Source organism: Marmota monax, unplaced genomic scaffold (genome assembly GCF_021218885.2).
Source record: "Marmota monax isolate L192 unplaced genomic scaffold, Marmota_monax_Labrador192_F-V1.1 WCK01_AAM20220418_F8-fsc00010, whole genome shotgun sequence".
Classification (NCBI taxonomy): domain Eukaryota; kingdom Metazoa; phylum Chordata; class Mammalia; order Rodentia; family Sciuridae; genus Marmota; species Marmota monax.
Window position 1 is genome coordinate 5339150 of NW_026692321.1, and position 13957 is coordinate 5353106.

The following is a 13957-nucleotide window of genomic DNA, read 5'->3' on the forward strand; positions in this document are numbered from 1 at the left end:
CCCCTCTCCGCAGGCGGAAGCCTTGCACATGCCTGAGTGAGGCTTCATGAGAGTGGACACGACAGAGCCTCAGGCGCGGCTCTAGCGCACTCACCACACATCTGCCCCAGACCCCTGTGGCCCTTCCCTGGAAACGAGATCTGCTTGTGACCCAGGAGGCTGCTCAAGGGTGCGACATACCTGTCTTCCCCCACCCTGGCTCATGCACCATCCTGTTGACAGCTGCCTTGGCCAGACACCCCCACCCCACCCCGCGCGGAGACCCAGGTGCAAGTCCTCACTTGGCAGTGAATGAGCCTGGACAAGGCCTCTGTCCTTGCCTGTGAGCTGTGTCTTGACAGCTGGGACGCTGAGCATGACCTTATATACTGGCTATCAGAGGGAGGGGCTTGAGCACCTGGGGGAGGTGAGGACCCCAGGGGCAGGACCCAGTCCCGGGGCTCTGGGGCTCAGGACTGGGGGCTAGCAAGTGGGTGATTGGCCTGGCTCCACCAGGCCCTGTGAGGCAGGCATGGGGCCCCGGGCCAGCAGCAGGCACGGAGTGGGAAGAGCCAACTGGAGACCACACAAAACGGGGAGGGGACAACACGGGCAGCCTTAATGGGCAGCCTCTCTCAATGACAGGTACCAGGGACAGATGCTCCAAGACACATGGTCTGGGACCCCATCCTCAAAGCTGCTGGGTGGCGTGGGGGCAGGCAAATCACATCTGTGGGTGCAGACCATGAACATGCACCCAGGGTAGTAGAGGAGGCCAGGCCAGGCCATCGGGTGCTGCATGCACACAGGGGAGGGTCTGGGGACATCCCAGGAAGCATGGCTAAAGACATTACCCTCTGCAGGGACAAACAGAGGAACAAAATCACACAGGCCAGAGAGGACCTGCCAGCTAGTCTTACAGCATTTGGTGGGGGTGGGGATGGGTAGGGAAAGGGGCTTGGTCTGGGGACAAGGTGGCTTAGAGCCCCTTTCTCAAAGTCCTTGGTATGTGGCAGGGCTGAGTTTGGAGCTCTGGGTCAGAACCATACTGCAGTTCCACAGCCCTCAGGCCACACGAGACCTCCTGTCATGGTAGGACTCTGCACACAGTAGGGCTTCCTCAATGTATGCTGGTGGCTGAATTGAACACACCTTAAACACGAGGAGCTGCTGCCCTCTGGTGGCCATGATTGGGATGGGCTCAGGGGAGCCACTTCCTAAAGGTCTCCCCAGATCTCAGAGCCACTAGGCTCACCACGGTTAGAACCTTTCTGTCCCCTGTCCCGTTTGACAGATGAGGGTCCTGAGGACCACGGGAGCACCTGACTTGCAGTGGGCCACACAGATGGGCTCCCTTTTTTTTTTTGGTACTGGAAACAAGCTAGAGCTAGCTCTTGGTGCCACGGACTCAGAGTCCTTGTTGACTGGAATACAAGTACCCAGTCAGACGTGAATTTTAGACAAAACAGCAAATAATTTTTTCAATTTATGTGTGTCCCATACAACATATTATATGTTGATTTGCTAAAAACTAGCCACCCAACTTGTCAAGGCACAGAGCTGAGCTTCACAGACCTGTGCAGGTCAGAAGCTGGTGGGGTCTGACCATGCCACAGGCCACCCCAGGGCAAGGCGTACCAGCCTCCTGGTGTAGTCACTCTCCTACCCTCGGCTTGGTCCTGGCTCCCTATGCCTTCTCTCAGGCAGAAAAGAAGCAACTTGGCAGGGCCTGGCCTTCAGTACCCCTTTGGCCAGAGGCCAAGCACATCTGGTCATCAGCCCTCCCCTGCCTAAGGCCAGCAGTGAGGGCAGATAAAATATTCCTACTCTAACAGAATTCCTCAGACGTTTTATTCAGTGCACTAAATTCTGGACTGTACCGCTCCTTCCTTATAAGAGTGGGCTCTGGCACGAGGTAGGGAAGGAGACAGGGGAGGGACAGGCCCTGTGGCTAGCTAGTGGTGGGGGGGACCAGGTTCCACTAGATCTGCCCAGTGCCTGGCTCAGTCCAGAACAGAAATGGCTCCGAGGGTCAACCTCAGTGGAGTTGCAGGGCTACAGGCGCTCTGGCTGCCCTGCTCGCTGCCCCCAGCGGGGGGATGCCTCCACAAAGAGCAATCTGGTCATGAGGACGGTTCTTCAGGGACACAGGGACCTGCTTGTTCTCAGGTCCTTCCCTTAACTCACTAGCTTACCCACAAGGGTCCCTTGGCCTCTCTGGGTACCATCCATCTGTAAGAGAGGGCACCCTCTCTTGAAGCCAAATGTACAAAGCTGGATGAGGCCGAGAGGACAGAGCTCCTCACTCGTCCTCCACCCCTCTCCGGGGCACTGAGGCTACCTAGTGGTCGGCAGAGCTGGGTTTGGAAAGGACTGACTCACTTTAGGGGGCTGTTCTCCAGCTGGGCCCAGAGATGATGCAAGAAACCCCCAGACCCAGCCTGGGCGGAGGCCCTTGCCAATTAAAGGTATACCGCGAGGGTCAGAAAAACCCCAGTGGAGGGGCGGCCAGTCAGCCATCAAGAATAACTTCAGGGGACCTGGTAAGGGTGGAATCTCTGAGGAGGTGGTCACCATTGTGGAGGTTACCACGTGGGGTGAGAGGAGCACCTAACTACTGAGTGGTCAGCCCCACTCAGTCCAGAGCCAGGCTGCCACCCTAACACCACCTCCAGCTGTTTAGCAGCACGTGGGGGTGGGGAAAAGGCTGGCTGGAAGCTGGAGTCATGGACACGGTTTGAATGTCACCTTGCGGTCTGTGTGACTGAGCTAGTGTCGAGCCCCTCCTTCACCTATGAAGCCAATTTGCAACCTCTGTGACATCAGTAGTATATCATCCTGTCAAAAGGACAGTTTGGAGTTAGACCCTCTCTCCTCCCTAGGCTTTCAATTCTGCCAAGAAGCAATACACACAGTTTAGTGGGTTTTGATCTTTGGTTTTGCTTTTTACATGGGACAGTAGTATGTGAATGTTCCTCACTCTGCTGTCACAATTAGTCTAGCTTGGTGGCTGCTCCAAGTCAGCACCTGCAGACCTGTCCAGCTCCTCAGCAGCACTGTGTCCCAGTCCACTGGTAATTTTGGCACCCTCTTGTGTCGCTGGGGTTTTCAAACACACTGCCACGATGAGGTGTCTTGTAAGAGCCATAGAAATTCTTAGAGTGCCAAGCCAAGGATAACGTGAACTACTAGTACTGAAACATTCCCTCAGAATTTTCTAGATGCGGTGTGTCAGCGTGCCTGTCCACTGAGAACTCGAGTTTTGCCAGTCTGACAGGTGAAAAAAACATGCACTTCATACTCATATATTAAATGTTCATATATGAGCATGTTTTTCATGTTCAGAAAGTTGTCTTTTTTGGAGAACCATGCTCCTGCCCTGTCCACTTTCCATTGGACTCTTGCTTTATGCATTTATTGGGAGTTTTTATTATAAAAATCAGCCCTTTCCATCATGTTGTCATTTTCCCCTTCTCTTACCTTTTGACTTCAAATGTTCCCAGCAGTTCTAGTTTGTTACATTTGAAACTTTCCTCTATCAATAATTTATTATGGGCAAGGCCATGAAACACCTATAATCCCAGAAAACTGGGAGGCGGCGACAGAAGGATCCTAAGACCCTTGTCTCTCACAAACACACATAAATGGCGGGGAATATAGCTCGTGGTAGAGCACCTCTGGATTCAACCCCCAGTACAAAAAAAAGATGAAAATAATTTTGGCATGAGTTGGGGATATTTTTCCCAAATGATTACCCAGTTCCCCCAAAGAGTCTGAGGCCCGATAATGCCACTTTCTTTCTGCTACTGGGGATTGAACCCAGGGAACACTTTCCCACTGAGCTACATCCCCAGTCCTTTTATCTTGACACAGGGTCTTACAAATGGCTGAGGCAAGTCTTGAATTTGCAATATTTCTGCCTCAGCCTCCTAAAATTGCTGGGATTATAGGTGTGCACCAACACACTCAACATCAACCCCCCTTTTTAAGAAGCTCCAAGTGATCCTACGGCAGTTTATGGTTTGGATACAGGGGCTCCATTTCCCTGGCTCTCCTCCCATGGGGGCTGACTCCAGCACCCCCAGGAAGAAATGGTCACTAGTGGCCTTGGTGGAGCTACACTTGCTTCAAACCTCAGGTCTACGATGCCCAATATCTGTACAAGAGCAGACAATACCATCTTAAATGGTTAACATTTAGGTTAGATAACAAATTTAGGGCCTGGTGGAAACAGTGCGTGGTGTTTACACAGCTAGGCCATGGGATGGCTGCTCACAGCCTCTATTCCCGCTTGCCAAGCTCACTTGCCTATTCTCATGTTCAAGGAACAGGGGTCTGAGACACACGGGGCCAGCGGAAGAGGCTGTAGTATGAGGGGCAGGTTCATCTGGGGCTCCTATGCCCTCACTGTCCCTTCCAGTGGTGGACATTTTATCTGGCTGTGTGGAATTTAGTATGCTATTATTATTATTATTTTTTTTTAATAATCATCTCTCCCTTTTCTTAAACACAAGCTCAGTACTGCCACAGTGATCTATAGGTCTAAATTTTTTAAAATGGAACTCCCAACTTTAGACTAAGATATTTCTTCTGCCATCCCCAACTCCAGTCACAATCTATCTTCTCCACTGGCCAAGAAACTTTCCATCTTGGTGGACTAAAACCATTATACCCTGGGTCCAGGAAGGGAGACGAGAGCTGGTGACAAACCAAGCCTTAGTTCAGCTGAGCAGGACTTTGGGGAAGGTAGCTCTTGAAAAGGAGTAAGTCCTCTCCCTCCCCTTACCTGGGTGAACACTGCACCAGCTGGAGGGCTTCCACAGGGTAGTTAACAAGTCATACCCTAGAACAGAAGCTGCAGTTATCCTGTCCCTCAACGATGGTCCTTACAAGGGCAACACTTAACTTCCACGGTGGGGGTTAAATATGAGCCTGCCATCCTTTCTGCAGGAGCAGGGGTGTTGGGAACACAAACAACATGAATGGCCAGTGGTCAAGGTCAGACAAGAAGGTAAAGATCTACATGTGAAATAATTACTGTTGTTGAATTTAATATGGTAAGTTGACTGCCAAGTGCTAGGCCCTGTCACATGTATAAGTGTGAAATCAAGGTGGAAAGGGGAACACCTGTAATTTCTGTAGGCAAGGTTCGAAGGGCCTCATGTCCCTCCCTTGGGCATTGGCTACGATAGGGCAGGCAGGCATATTGTATCCCTCAAAAGGCTCTGGGCACCCAAGTCCATCCACAGCCAGCTACAAACACTCAGGGTGGACAGATGTGCAGGGTCCAAAGGGTGTGGTCTTGGACCATCCATCCATTTCCCTCTACCTAGTACAGATTAGATCCATCATGAGAATCTGCAATACAGGATCCTCTAACCACCTGGAATGGACACAGTGCACAAATCCCAAGACCTAATTATTTCAAGATACTTTATTTTCAAAACAGGTCACAACATTAAGCTTTTGGCCCATATTCTGCCACTGTACAAGCTACAAATGCTTGCTGGGCAGCTGAGGGGGCACTCTTTAGTAGCTTGTTTGAAAAGTGAATAAAAATCCATATAAAACAAATATTCAAATAGTTTCCATAGGAACACAGATAAGTGTGACCCCATCTTCTAGTCGTCCGTATTGCTGCATCTGTGCCAACCCTACTCTTACAAAGACATTTCAAAACTAGCAGTAATTAAGTTAAATGGTCCCCCCAGATCCCTTAACTTAAGCTAAATCTGTAGTGAACAGCTACAGAGCGGCATCTACACGTTGATACTAGTGGAGGCGCACGCTGCCGGGTGACGTTTCATGCTGCTTTCCTGAGCACAAGACACGGGCAGAGTGCCAACGTCCTGCTCCTCCACTTCGGGTGGGAAGCCATGGTTCTGGATTTGCTGCATGCACTGCCTGAGAGACAAAGAAGGAGCATATTCAAAACCCCAATCACTTCTACCTGGGCAGGCACCATGAGAATAACTCATCCATGACAGCATGTCCTTGGTCTCTTACACTATCAGGAAGTAATTCAATGTTTATTCTTGGTTATTTGTTGAAGTACTGGAAATTAAACCCAGGGCGCTGCACATGCCAGGGAAGCACTCTACTGCTGAACTACATCCACAGGCCTCCCCTCTACCCCCACCTCCTGTACTGGAAATGGAACTCAGGGACACACTACCACTGAGTTACATTATCAGCTCTTTGAATTTTGAGACAGGGTCTCACTAAGTTGCTAAAGGCTGGCCTCAAATTTGTGATCCTCCTGCCTTACCCCCTGAGGGGCATGAGCCACTGTGCCAGGGCAGTGTATTTTTAAAACAAGCATTTCTGGGCTAGGGTTATAGCTCAGCTAGTAGAGTGCTTACCTCATATGCACAAGGCCCTGGTGGGTTCAATCCCCAGCACCACACACACACACAAAAAAGCATTTCTTCAAAATTATCTGAAAACCTGAATACACAGTGATACTGAAGAGATTTTCTTTTGGGGGGGCTTCTGCTAAGCACTGCACCAAGATGCCTTGTGCATGCTAGGCAAAACTCTTACCACCAAGACACATGCTCAGCCCAGGTACCTACTCTTGTTAAAACCATAAACATGCATGATTTCTACTCACCATGTTGGTCCGGACATCACATAATAGATAGTTGGCCTCTGGAATCCATTGAAAGTAGAAGCAGCAGCAACAGTGTATGCACCCATGTTTTCAAAAAGCATCCAATCACCCACATGCATTTCGGGAAGGTCACAGCGCTCGACAATCCGATCAAGGCCATCACAGGTCGGTCCCCATATGCTGGATGAATAATACTTCTCATCTGGTTTAGGTCTCTATGTGATAAAAAAATTATTGCTTAATTATACTCGTTTATCAAATATCCTCATTGCTTTAGACAGCATGTTCACAAATTACCTTCTGCAGCAGGGGCTTTACATGTGCATGATCATAAAGGATGCAATTAAATGATCCGTATACACCGTCATTCACATAATACATAAAGGTCTGTTCACTTGCCTCATCTTCATCTAGAAAAACAGATTAGCCTTAATTACTACTTTTTCTTCCAATTTTCAGTTTTATGTGCAACAATTCACCCTGACCATCATACATACCATCAGAGCCTGTCTGTTCCTTTAATACGAGTTTTTTGGCAATGATATTAACTGCAAGCGTGAAAGCTGAAGCAACATAATATCTTCCTGGTTCAGCTATGATTCTCACTCCAGAGTCTGATGGAAAGTATTTGTCCAGTGCTGGATTGATCACACTGGTGATCTAAAAGAGTGACACAGAGCAGCCATTTATTATGAAGAGTTCACATGGAGGAGAAAGATCACAGCGCCTTGTGAGTAACAGTAACAGGACATGACAAGAGCAGGCACCAGCAGAAGCAAAAAAATTTTAAAAAAAAATCTCCCTGGAAACCAGTCTGTGTATCCCTGTTATTTCACTTGGGTGATTCCCCTCTGAGTACCATCTCTGCCCTTTTAAGATGTTAGGGGCCAAGCAGTGACGCATACCTGTAACTCCAGTAACCTGGGAGGCTAAAGCAGGAAGATCACCAAGTTCAAGGACAGCCTGGCAACACAGTAAGGCCCAGTCTCAAAAAGACTAGGGATGGGGGATGTGGATTGTGGCTCAGTGGTAAAGTGCTCGCCTAGCAGGTACGAGGCCCTGGGTTCGATCCTCAGCACCACATATAAATAAATAAAATAAAGGTATGTATTGTATCCAACTACAACTAAAAAACAAATATTTAAAAACAAAACAAACAAAAAGACTACAGATATAGCTCAGTGGTATGACACTAGCTGAGTAGGCACAACCTGAGTTAGATGGCCCCACCAAAAAGTTATGGATATGACTTTATCAAATAGTATGCATGCCACAAGGTCAAAACCTTTCCATTCTGCCTTCACTCACCTCTACAAATAACAATGCATATTTACTTTAGCAACTCAAGCGTCACATTACAGCTTGGCTTCCTAAAGGACTATAAATATTTAGATTGTTACGGGAAGTGCCAAGTCTAGCAAGGCACACCTAGGTTGCTTGCTCGCCTTCTCTGCCACTATCTGCACAGCTGCACTTCTGCTCCTCTTCTGCCATAATGGCGACTGGACCCAGGGCAACTCTACTCCTGAGGTCTACCCCCCGTCTTCTTTTACTTGAAAAAAACTTAAGTTTTTAAGTTTTCCAAGCTGGCCTTGAATTTGTAATTCTCCTGCAGATTCCTAAGTCATTTAGACTACAGACATGTGCCATTCTGACCAGCCACAGTAGCATCCCCCCAACCCCCGCCCCAGTATTGGGGAATGAACCCAGGGACATTACCACTGAGCTACATCCTCAGTTTTTTGAGACAGGGTCTTGCTAAATTGCAGAGACTGGCCTCAAACTTGTAATCTTCCTGCCCCAGCCTCCTAAATCACTGAGCTTCCAGGCATATGCCACCACAGCATTTGTTAATGTAGTAATCAATAACAACCCAAAAATTCTGGGAAAGCTTAGTTTAGAAAATGGTATTTAGTACAATTTTAAATAACACAAGTCACTCAAAATATTAACACTAAAGATATTAATTTTCATGCTTGTTTAGCCCCTTTGGTACTAGTTAAAATATTTAGGCTTTGAGGGCTGGGGTTGTGGCTCAGTGGCAGAGTGCCCACCTCCCATGTGTGAGGTGCTGGGTTCAATCCTCAGAACCACATAAAAATAAAGATATTGTGTCCATCTACAACTAAAAAAATTTTTTTTTTAAATTTAGGATTTGAATAATTTTAAGAAGGCGCTTGCTAAAAAACAACTACTGTGTAATCTGTCAGAAATTACCTCCTCAAACTTAAGCTTCACATCCTCAGATCCAGGGAAGCCACCACCAATATCCAGCAGACACATGCTGAAACCAGCCTCAGCCTAGAGCCAAGAAGATTCAAGAGGTCACACAACCAGATCTGCTGACACACCTGCCCAACTTCACTAAGACTCCGTACTCACTCCCATGTCAAAGACACAGCGGGCGTCAGAGATGGCCTGCACGAAGGTCTCAGGATCAGTGCAGCCACTCCCCACGTGAAAGCTGTGAATAAAAGGACACGAGACGCTCTTTCTATTTCTCCAAACAGTAGGTAAAAGCCTGTAAAACTGACACTACTTAAACATTTCAGCTGTTGACACCAAGATCTTACCTGACACCAATGACATCAATATTTAATTCTTTAGCTCGTTCCAAAAGAAGTCTGCTGGTTTTGAGTGTGGCACCGAATTTAACACTGAGACGACAGACTGCTTTGGAATCATCAGTAGCAATCCGCAAAACCAACCTAGAACAAGGAAAGCATATCAAATCTCATGACAGATCACTAAGAGCTATGGTCAAATTACACAAAACCCGCCCTAAATATCAGCTGTTACTTCGCGGTTGGTTGTATCTAACATAGTTATACTCATCACCTAAGAATTCAACCTATTTTTTACTCCAGCATAAAAACAGAATAATTGGAAATTTAAGTTTGCATGACAAGAACCTATAATGCCTACCCTTCTCAAATGCCTCAATGGAGGGTAACTCACTTTGCCTTTGGATGTGCTCTGGCAACCTTCATCAACTCAACTTCACTGTCAAAAGTCATCATTTGGACTCCAATACTGGCAGCATATTTAATTTGAGACACCTGTTTACAAGGATTTGCATAGATAATCCTCTCCGGAGGCACTCCGAGACTCTGCACCAACTGTATTTCAGTCTGAAACAGAAGACTGGTGTCATGCTATACATACACAGCTAATAAGTACAATAAACAAAAGCATGCAAAGGTGTCCTGTGAGCACCCTTCGTTAGCATTTAATGCCCAAGAAAAACTCTGGCCTGCAGGATCATTTTATAGAAATATCTGGGAACGCTGCTACCTTTGCTTACCTTGCTAGCACAGTCAAATCCTGTCCCAATGGCAGCTAAGGTCTTCACTATGGCTCTGCTATCATTGCATTTGACTGCATAAAAGGGGGTAACACGAGGAAGAGCTTTTAACCACCTTAGATGTTTCTTTAGAATGTCTCCAAGGTCTGCGACATAAAAGGCATCCTTATCGTCCTGAAATGAAGTGGATACAGGAACTCATTAGCCGCCTTGCAATATTCTAATTAACATGCAGCCTCCCTTCTTTCCATACATTGGATGAATTCTACTCGTATAGTCACTGACAGGCTACCACCATTGTCACAATCTATAGTTAATTAAAATTCTGAATCCCCAACAAGTCACGTATGCGGCACCTCATTTCCTTTCCAAGACCCAAGTTCCCCGCTGGCCCAGCACTCTCAGCTGCTGCCATGGCGGGGGGGGGGGGCCTTCCATACTTACAGAAGAAGACACTTCATTAATTTTTTGGTCCAAAATGTCCTTGGCAGTAAAGCCTTCATCGAGGAAGTGACAGTCAAACTCTTCATTACTAAAGTTGTTCATGGCTCCTGGATATGCCTCAGAAATGCAACAAGCTGCAAACAGGGTGAAAAAATTAACTCAGAAGCCACAGCAATACAATCTTAAGATGAATCTGTAACAAAATTACAAGTTGAATACTTACATGGAAACTAAGAGATGAAATTTAAAGAAATTATTTCCAGCTTCTCTCAAAGGTAATTCTCCAGGAATTCCAAACCCCGTGTCCTCGGTCCAGCAGTGGAAATATTCTGAAACAGAAACACATGAGAATTTCTGTCTACCTTAGAATCTCATCAAGTTGATGGACCAGGCATTATGACAGCATATGAGACACAGAATCAAGCACCCAGTCTAAGTAGACCACTCAATGATGTGTGAACCTCTCTTTTTCCTAGGTGTGACACGATCCCATAAACCTCTGCAGTATCTGAAAACCACCAGATTCAAAACTAAGTTTTTTAAAGCAGCACACTAAAATTCCACATATAATAATGGCACATCTCAGAAGAAGCATTTCAAACATTTGTGCCAAAAAACAATTGTAGAACGCAGGTTTCAGAGGCTTGTCTGTAGTTAGATTACTGATACAGATACAAGCTTTATGTCAGTTTTCTTATTTCAGAGCTGTTTAAACTCTTTAGAAACTTAAAAGAACATTATAGCAACTATATGCAGTCCAAAAAATCCTGCCATTTCCTACCTCCACAAAGTTTTTCTTTGGTATTGGTACTAGGCATTGAACCCGGTGGTGCTTTACCACTGATCTGCATCTCCAGCAGAGTTATTTTCATTTTGAGACAGGGTCTGGCTAAACTATCACACTGGGCTCAAACTTGGAGACCCTCCTGACCTAGCCATCATGAGTCACTGGGATTAAAGAATGTGCCACCTCACCCAGCTTAACCAAGTCGATGTACAATAATTTCAGTAACCAGGAATATCCAGAGTGCTCAACTTAAAAGTACTCATAAATTTTACAAGAATTTCATGAATGAATTTTCATGCCACATTGCTGAAAAAAATCTTTTTTAATATTTCAAATCAGTATAAGATATAGTTGCAATTATGTAAAAAAACAAAACAAAACCCAAACAATAGTCTTGAACCAGTGATGGCTACCAAAATAGCAATTCTAGAAACTCCAACTGTCTTCATAGACCCTCTAATGTTCACTTAGCTATGAATGATAACCATTTGGGAGTAGTTTCTGGCTAACTATTAATTTACAAAAAGGCAATAACATCAGGTTAGTAATAAAAGCCACTGTCCTTGGGCATCACAGAATGTGATGTTAGCAAATGAGTTTTCTTTAAATTACTGAACCTTTAAAATTTTCTGCCAGGTAGGGCTTTCTTTTCTCCACTGTGCAACCCTCTTCAGTGCCAGCAGCCTATAGGCAGAGGCCAGGCAATGGTTCGGGGCCACAGTTTGCTCTGGCATGGAACACTATGAGAGACCCAGGGGGACGGGCCTGCCATAAATCCAAACCCATGCATGGTGGAACTTGTTTTAAAACCTCAATTTAACAGGAACTTCTTGGCACTGTCAGCCTCCTAAGTTGCCTAAATAACCCCTAGGGGGAAAGCAAGAGACTAATGCCAGCAAACTCATTTTGCCTGTATATATAACGTTTTCAATTGACTAAATGGGCTCAAGCAATAACTTCTGAAGCAAGACTCAAGCTTAAACTTGGAAAGCCTTATTTCTTTGAAGTACAACAGTAGTATTCTGCTTTCTTGTATCTTTTAAAGATTTACTTGAATAATTTATCCGAAAATTTTTACTTAATAACACCTTTTGGCATCTGCATAGCTAAGTCATTTTAAATGATGACCCGACTGGCATTGGAGTAATGCTGGAAGAGACGTACTAATAGCAGACAAACTTTTTTAGATTTGAATAAAGGAGGCCAACACATTCTTACGTCTTCCCCAGACAGTCCTGCAAGGCTCTGCTCCCCACTTTAAATTATTTAGGAATCTAACGACACAATCAGCCTTTTCTGGAAACCGATCCGCCCGAGCCAGGCTCCTTAAATACCAAGTCATTCAAAGAGTCCTTAAATTAGCCATCCGCAGTCATGGCCGGCCGGGTAGTTATCGGTTACGCCCGGGCAGCTCCCGCGGGTCCACGACAGTGTCACCTGCTCTGTACACTCAGCAGAAATAAAAGCTCTGAAGAGAGGAGGAGGAAGAGGAGGAACCCGCAGGGCAGCCGGGCCCGCGAGCCCTGCACCTGCCGCGGGCGGCCCACAGCGCCGGGGGCCCAGGGCCCCCCGGAGCTTCCGGCCGGCGCGGCTCGGGGCCCGTGGGGGCCGCAGGGACCCCTCGGGCCGGCAGCGCGCGGACACTTGGGCCCGGGACGGGTCTAGCCAAGGTCACGGCCCGCAGCCGGCTCCGCCACCACGTGTCCCCGGCAGACGGCGCGGGCCGCCGGACACGTGGCTGCGCCTCCCTCCCGCCGCCTGCTCACCTCAGAGCGCCCGGGCGCCGCGGGCCGGTCCCATGGAGATGCCGCCGCCCGAGCTGCGCCGCGCCGGAGCCGGAGGAGCGCTCGGCCGCCCCCGCCGCGCCCGTCAGCCGCCTCGCTCCCGCCCGCCCGAGACGCCGGCCCGAGGTGGCGCCGAGCTGCTGGCTGAGGGCGGCCGGCCGCGGCGGCTGCAGGGACTGACAAAGCCGACTGCGCGCCGCGCCGTTACTTATACTGCGCGCGTCGTCATGGAGACGCACCAGCTCAAACCAGCCGCGATCGGTTCCGGCCGGGAGGCCTCGGGGGAGGGGCGGGGGCTAGGCGGCCGCCAACCCGGGCCCGGGCGCCGGGGGCGGGGGGCGCGGAGGGCTAAACGTCAGCGACTCCGAGTGCCGCCCGCCCCGCGCGTGCTCGCCCTCCCGCTCCCGCAGCCTCGCGCTCCGCCCGCCCGCGCCCCGCCCGGCCTCGCGCCCCGCCTGGCCCTGCGGCAGACTCGCGCACGCGCGCCACGCCGCAGGCCCTTCCGGCCTGGGCACGGAGCCGGCACGCGCACGCGCACCACGCGCAGGCTTGTGCCCTGCGGCCGCCTGGGCGCCCAGGCGCCGCTGAATTGAGAGGTTGATCGTCCCTGAATTTCAGCATCTGCGCATGCAAAACAGTTGTTCCACTTTCGTTTAATGTCTCGTGCGCTAAGGCAGAAAGGGAATTTCGGGCTCGAGCTAAGATCGAGTGCGCCGGCCTGCTCACGGGCCTCGTAGACCCAGCGCTGGGGTTGCCGGCCTCAGCTGCGCGGCACTTACACTCCTGTGGCAGGGACCTAGCGGTGATTCTGGTGCAGTTCCCCTTCTCACCGGTGAGGAGCCATGAGGGGCGTGCCGAGGGTACCAGATTGTTAGCGGTACCCAGGTGCTGGCGGGTCACCCTGCCGATAGAACATGGAGATGTCCTACCAGATGGCATGCAGCAGTGGCATGCAAAGGTGCATGCTCTACTTCTTAAGCAAAAGAAGGAAGTTAGGGGTAAAGCAGGAGGTTTGGGGGGTCCTGAGCCACCAAGTGGTCCAATGC

At 48.7% G+C, this 13957-nt stretch overlaps 1 protein-coding gene and 1 non-coding gene across 2 annotated transcripts; both read right to left on the minus strand.

The window, feature by feature from the left end:
• Nucleotides 1-5398: 5398 nt before the first annotated feature.
• On the minus strand, nucleotides 5399-13022 carry Odc1 (ornithine decarboxylase 1). The gene is made up of 12 exons (XM_046441254.2): nucleotides 12894-13022; nucleotides 10564-10669; nucleotides 10341-10474; nucleotides 9897-10070; nucleotides 9551-9723; nucleotides 9166-9300; nucleotides 8975-9056; nucleotides 8810-8893; nucleotides 7090-7252; nucleotides 6890-7002; nucleotides 6593-6807; nucleotides 5399-5883 (listed from the first exon to the last, which is right to left on the minus strand). The coding sequence occupies exons 3-12, from the start codon at nucleotides 10440-10442 to the stop codon at nucleotides 5739-5741; spliced, it is 1386 nt and encodes a 461-aa protein (XP_046297210.1). The 5' UTR covers nucleotides 10443-10474; nucleotides 10564-10669; nucleotides 12894-13022; the 3' UTR covers nucleotides 5399-5738.
• On the minus strand, nucleotides 11782-11915 carry LOC124090882 (small nucleolar RNA SNORA42/SNORA80 family). The gene has a single exon (XR_006851267.1). It is a non-coding gene; the product is annotated as a small nucleolar RNA SNORA42/SNORA80 family (small nucleolar RNA).
• Nucleotides 13023-13957: the final 935 nt, after the last annotated feature.

Excerpts from the sequence above, each read along its gene's own strand:
- Odc1 (XM_046441254.2), bottom strand. The coding sequence starts at position 10,442 with ATGAACAACTTTAGTAATGAAGAGTTTGACTGTCACTTCCTCGATGAA. Across the intron at positions 7,253-8,809 it reads TGAAGCTTAAGTTTGAGGAG|ATCACCAGTGTGATCAATCC; the intron begins GTAATTTCTGAC and ends TCACTCTTTTAG. Across the intron at positions 7,003-7,089 it reads GGAACAGACAGGCTCTGATG|ATGAAGATGAGGCAAGTGAA; the intron begins GTATGTATGATG and ends CTGTTTTTCTAG.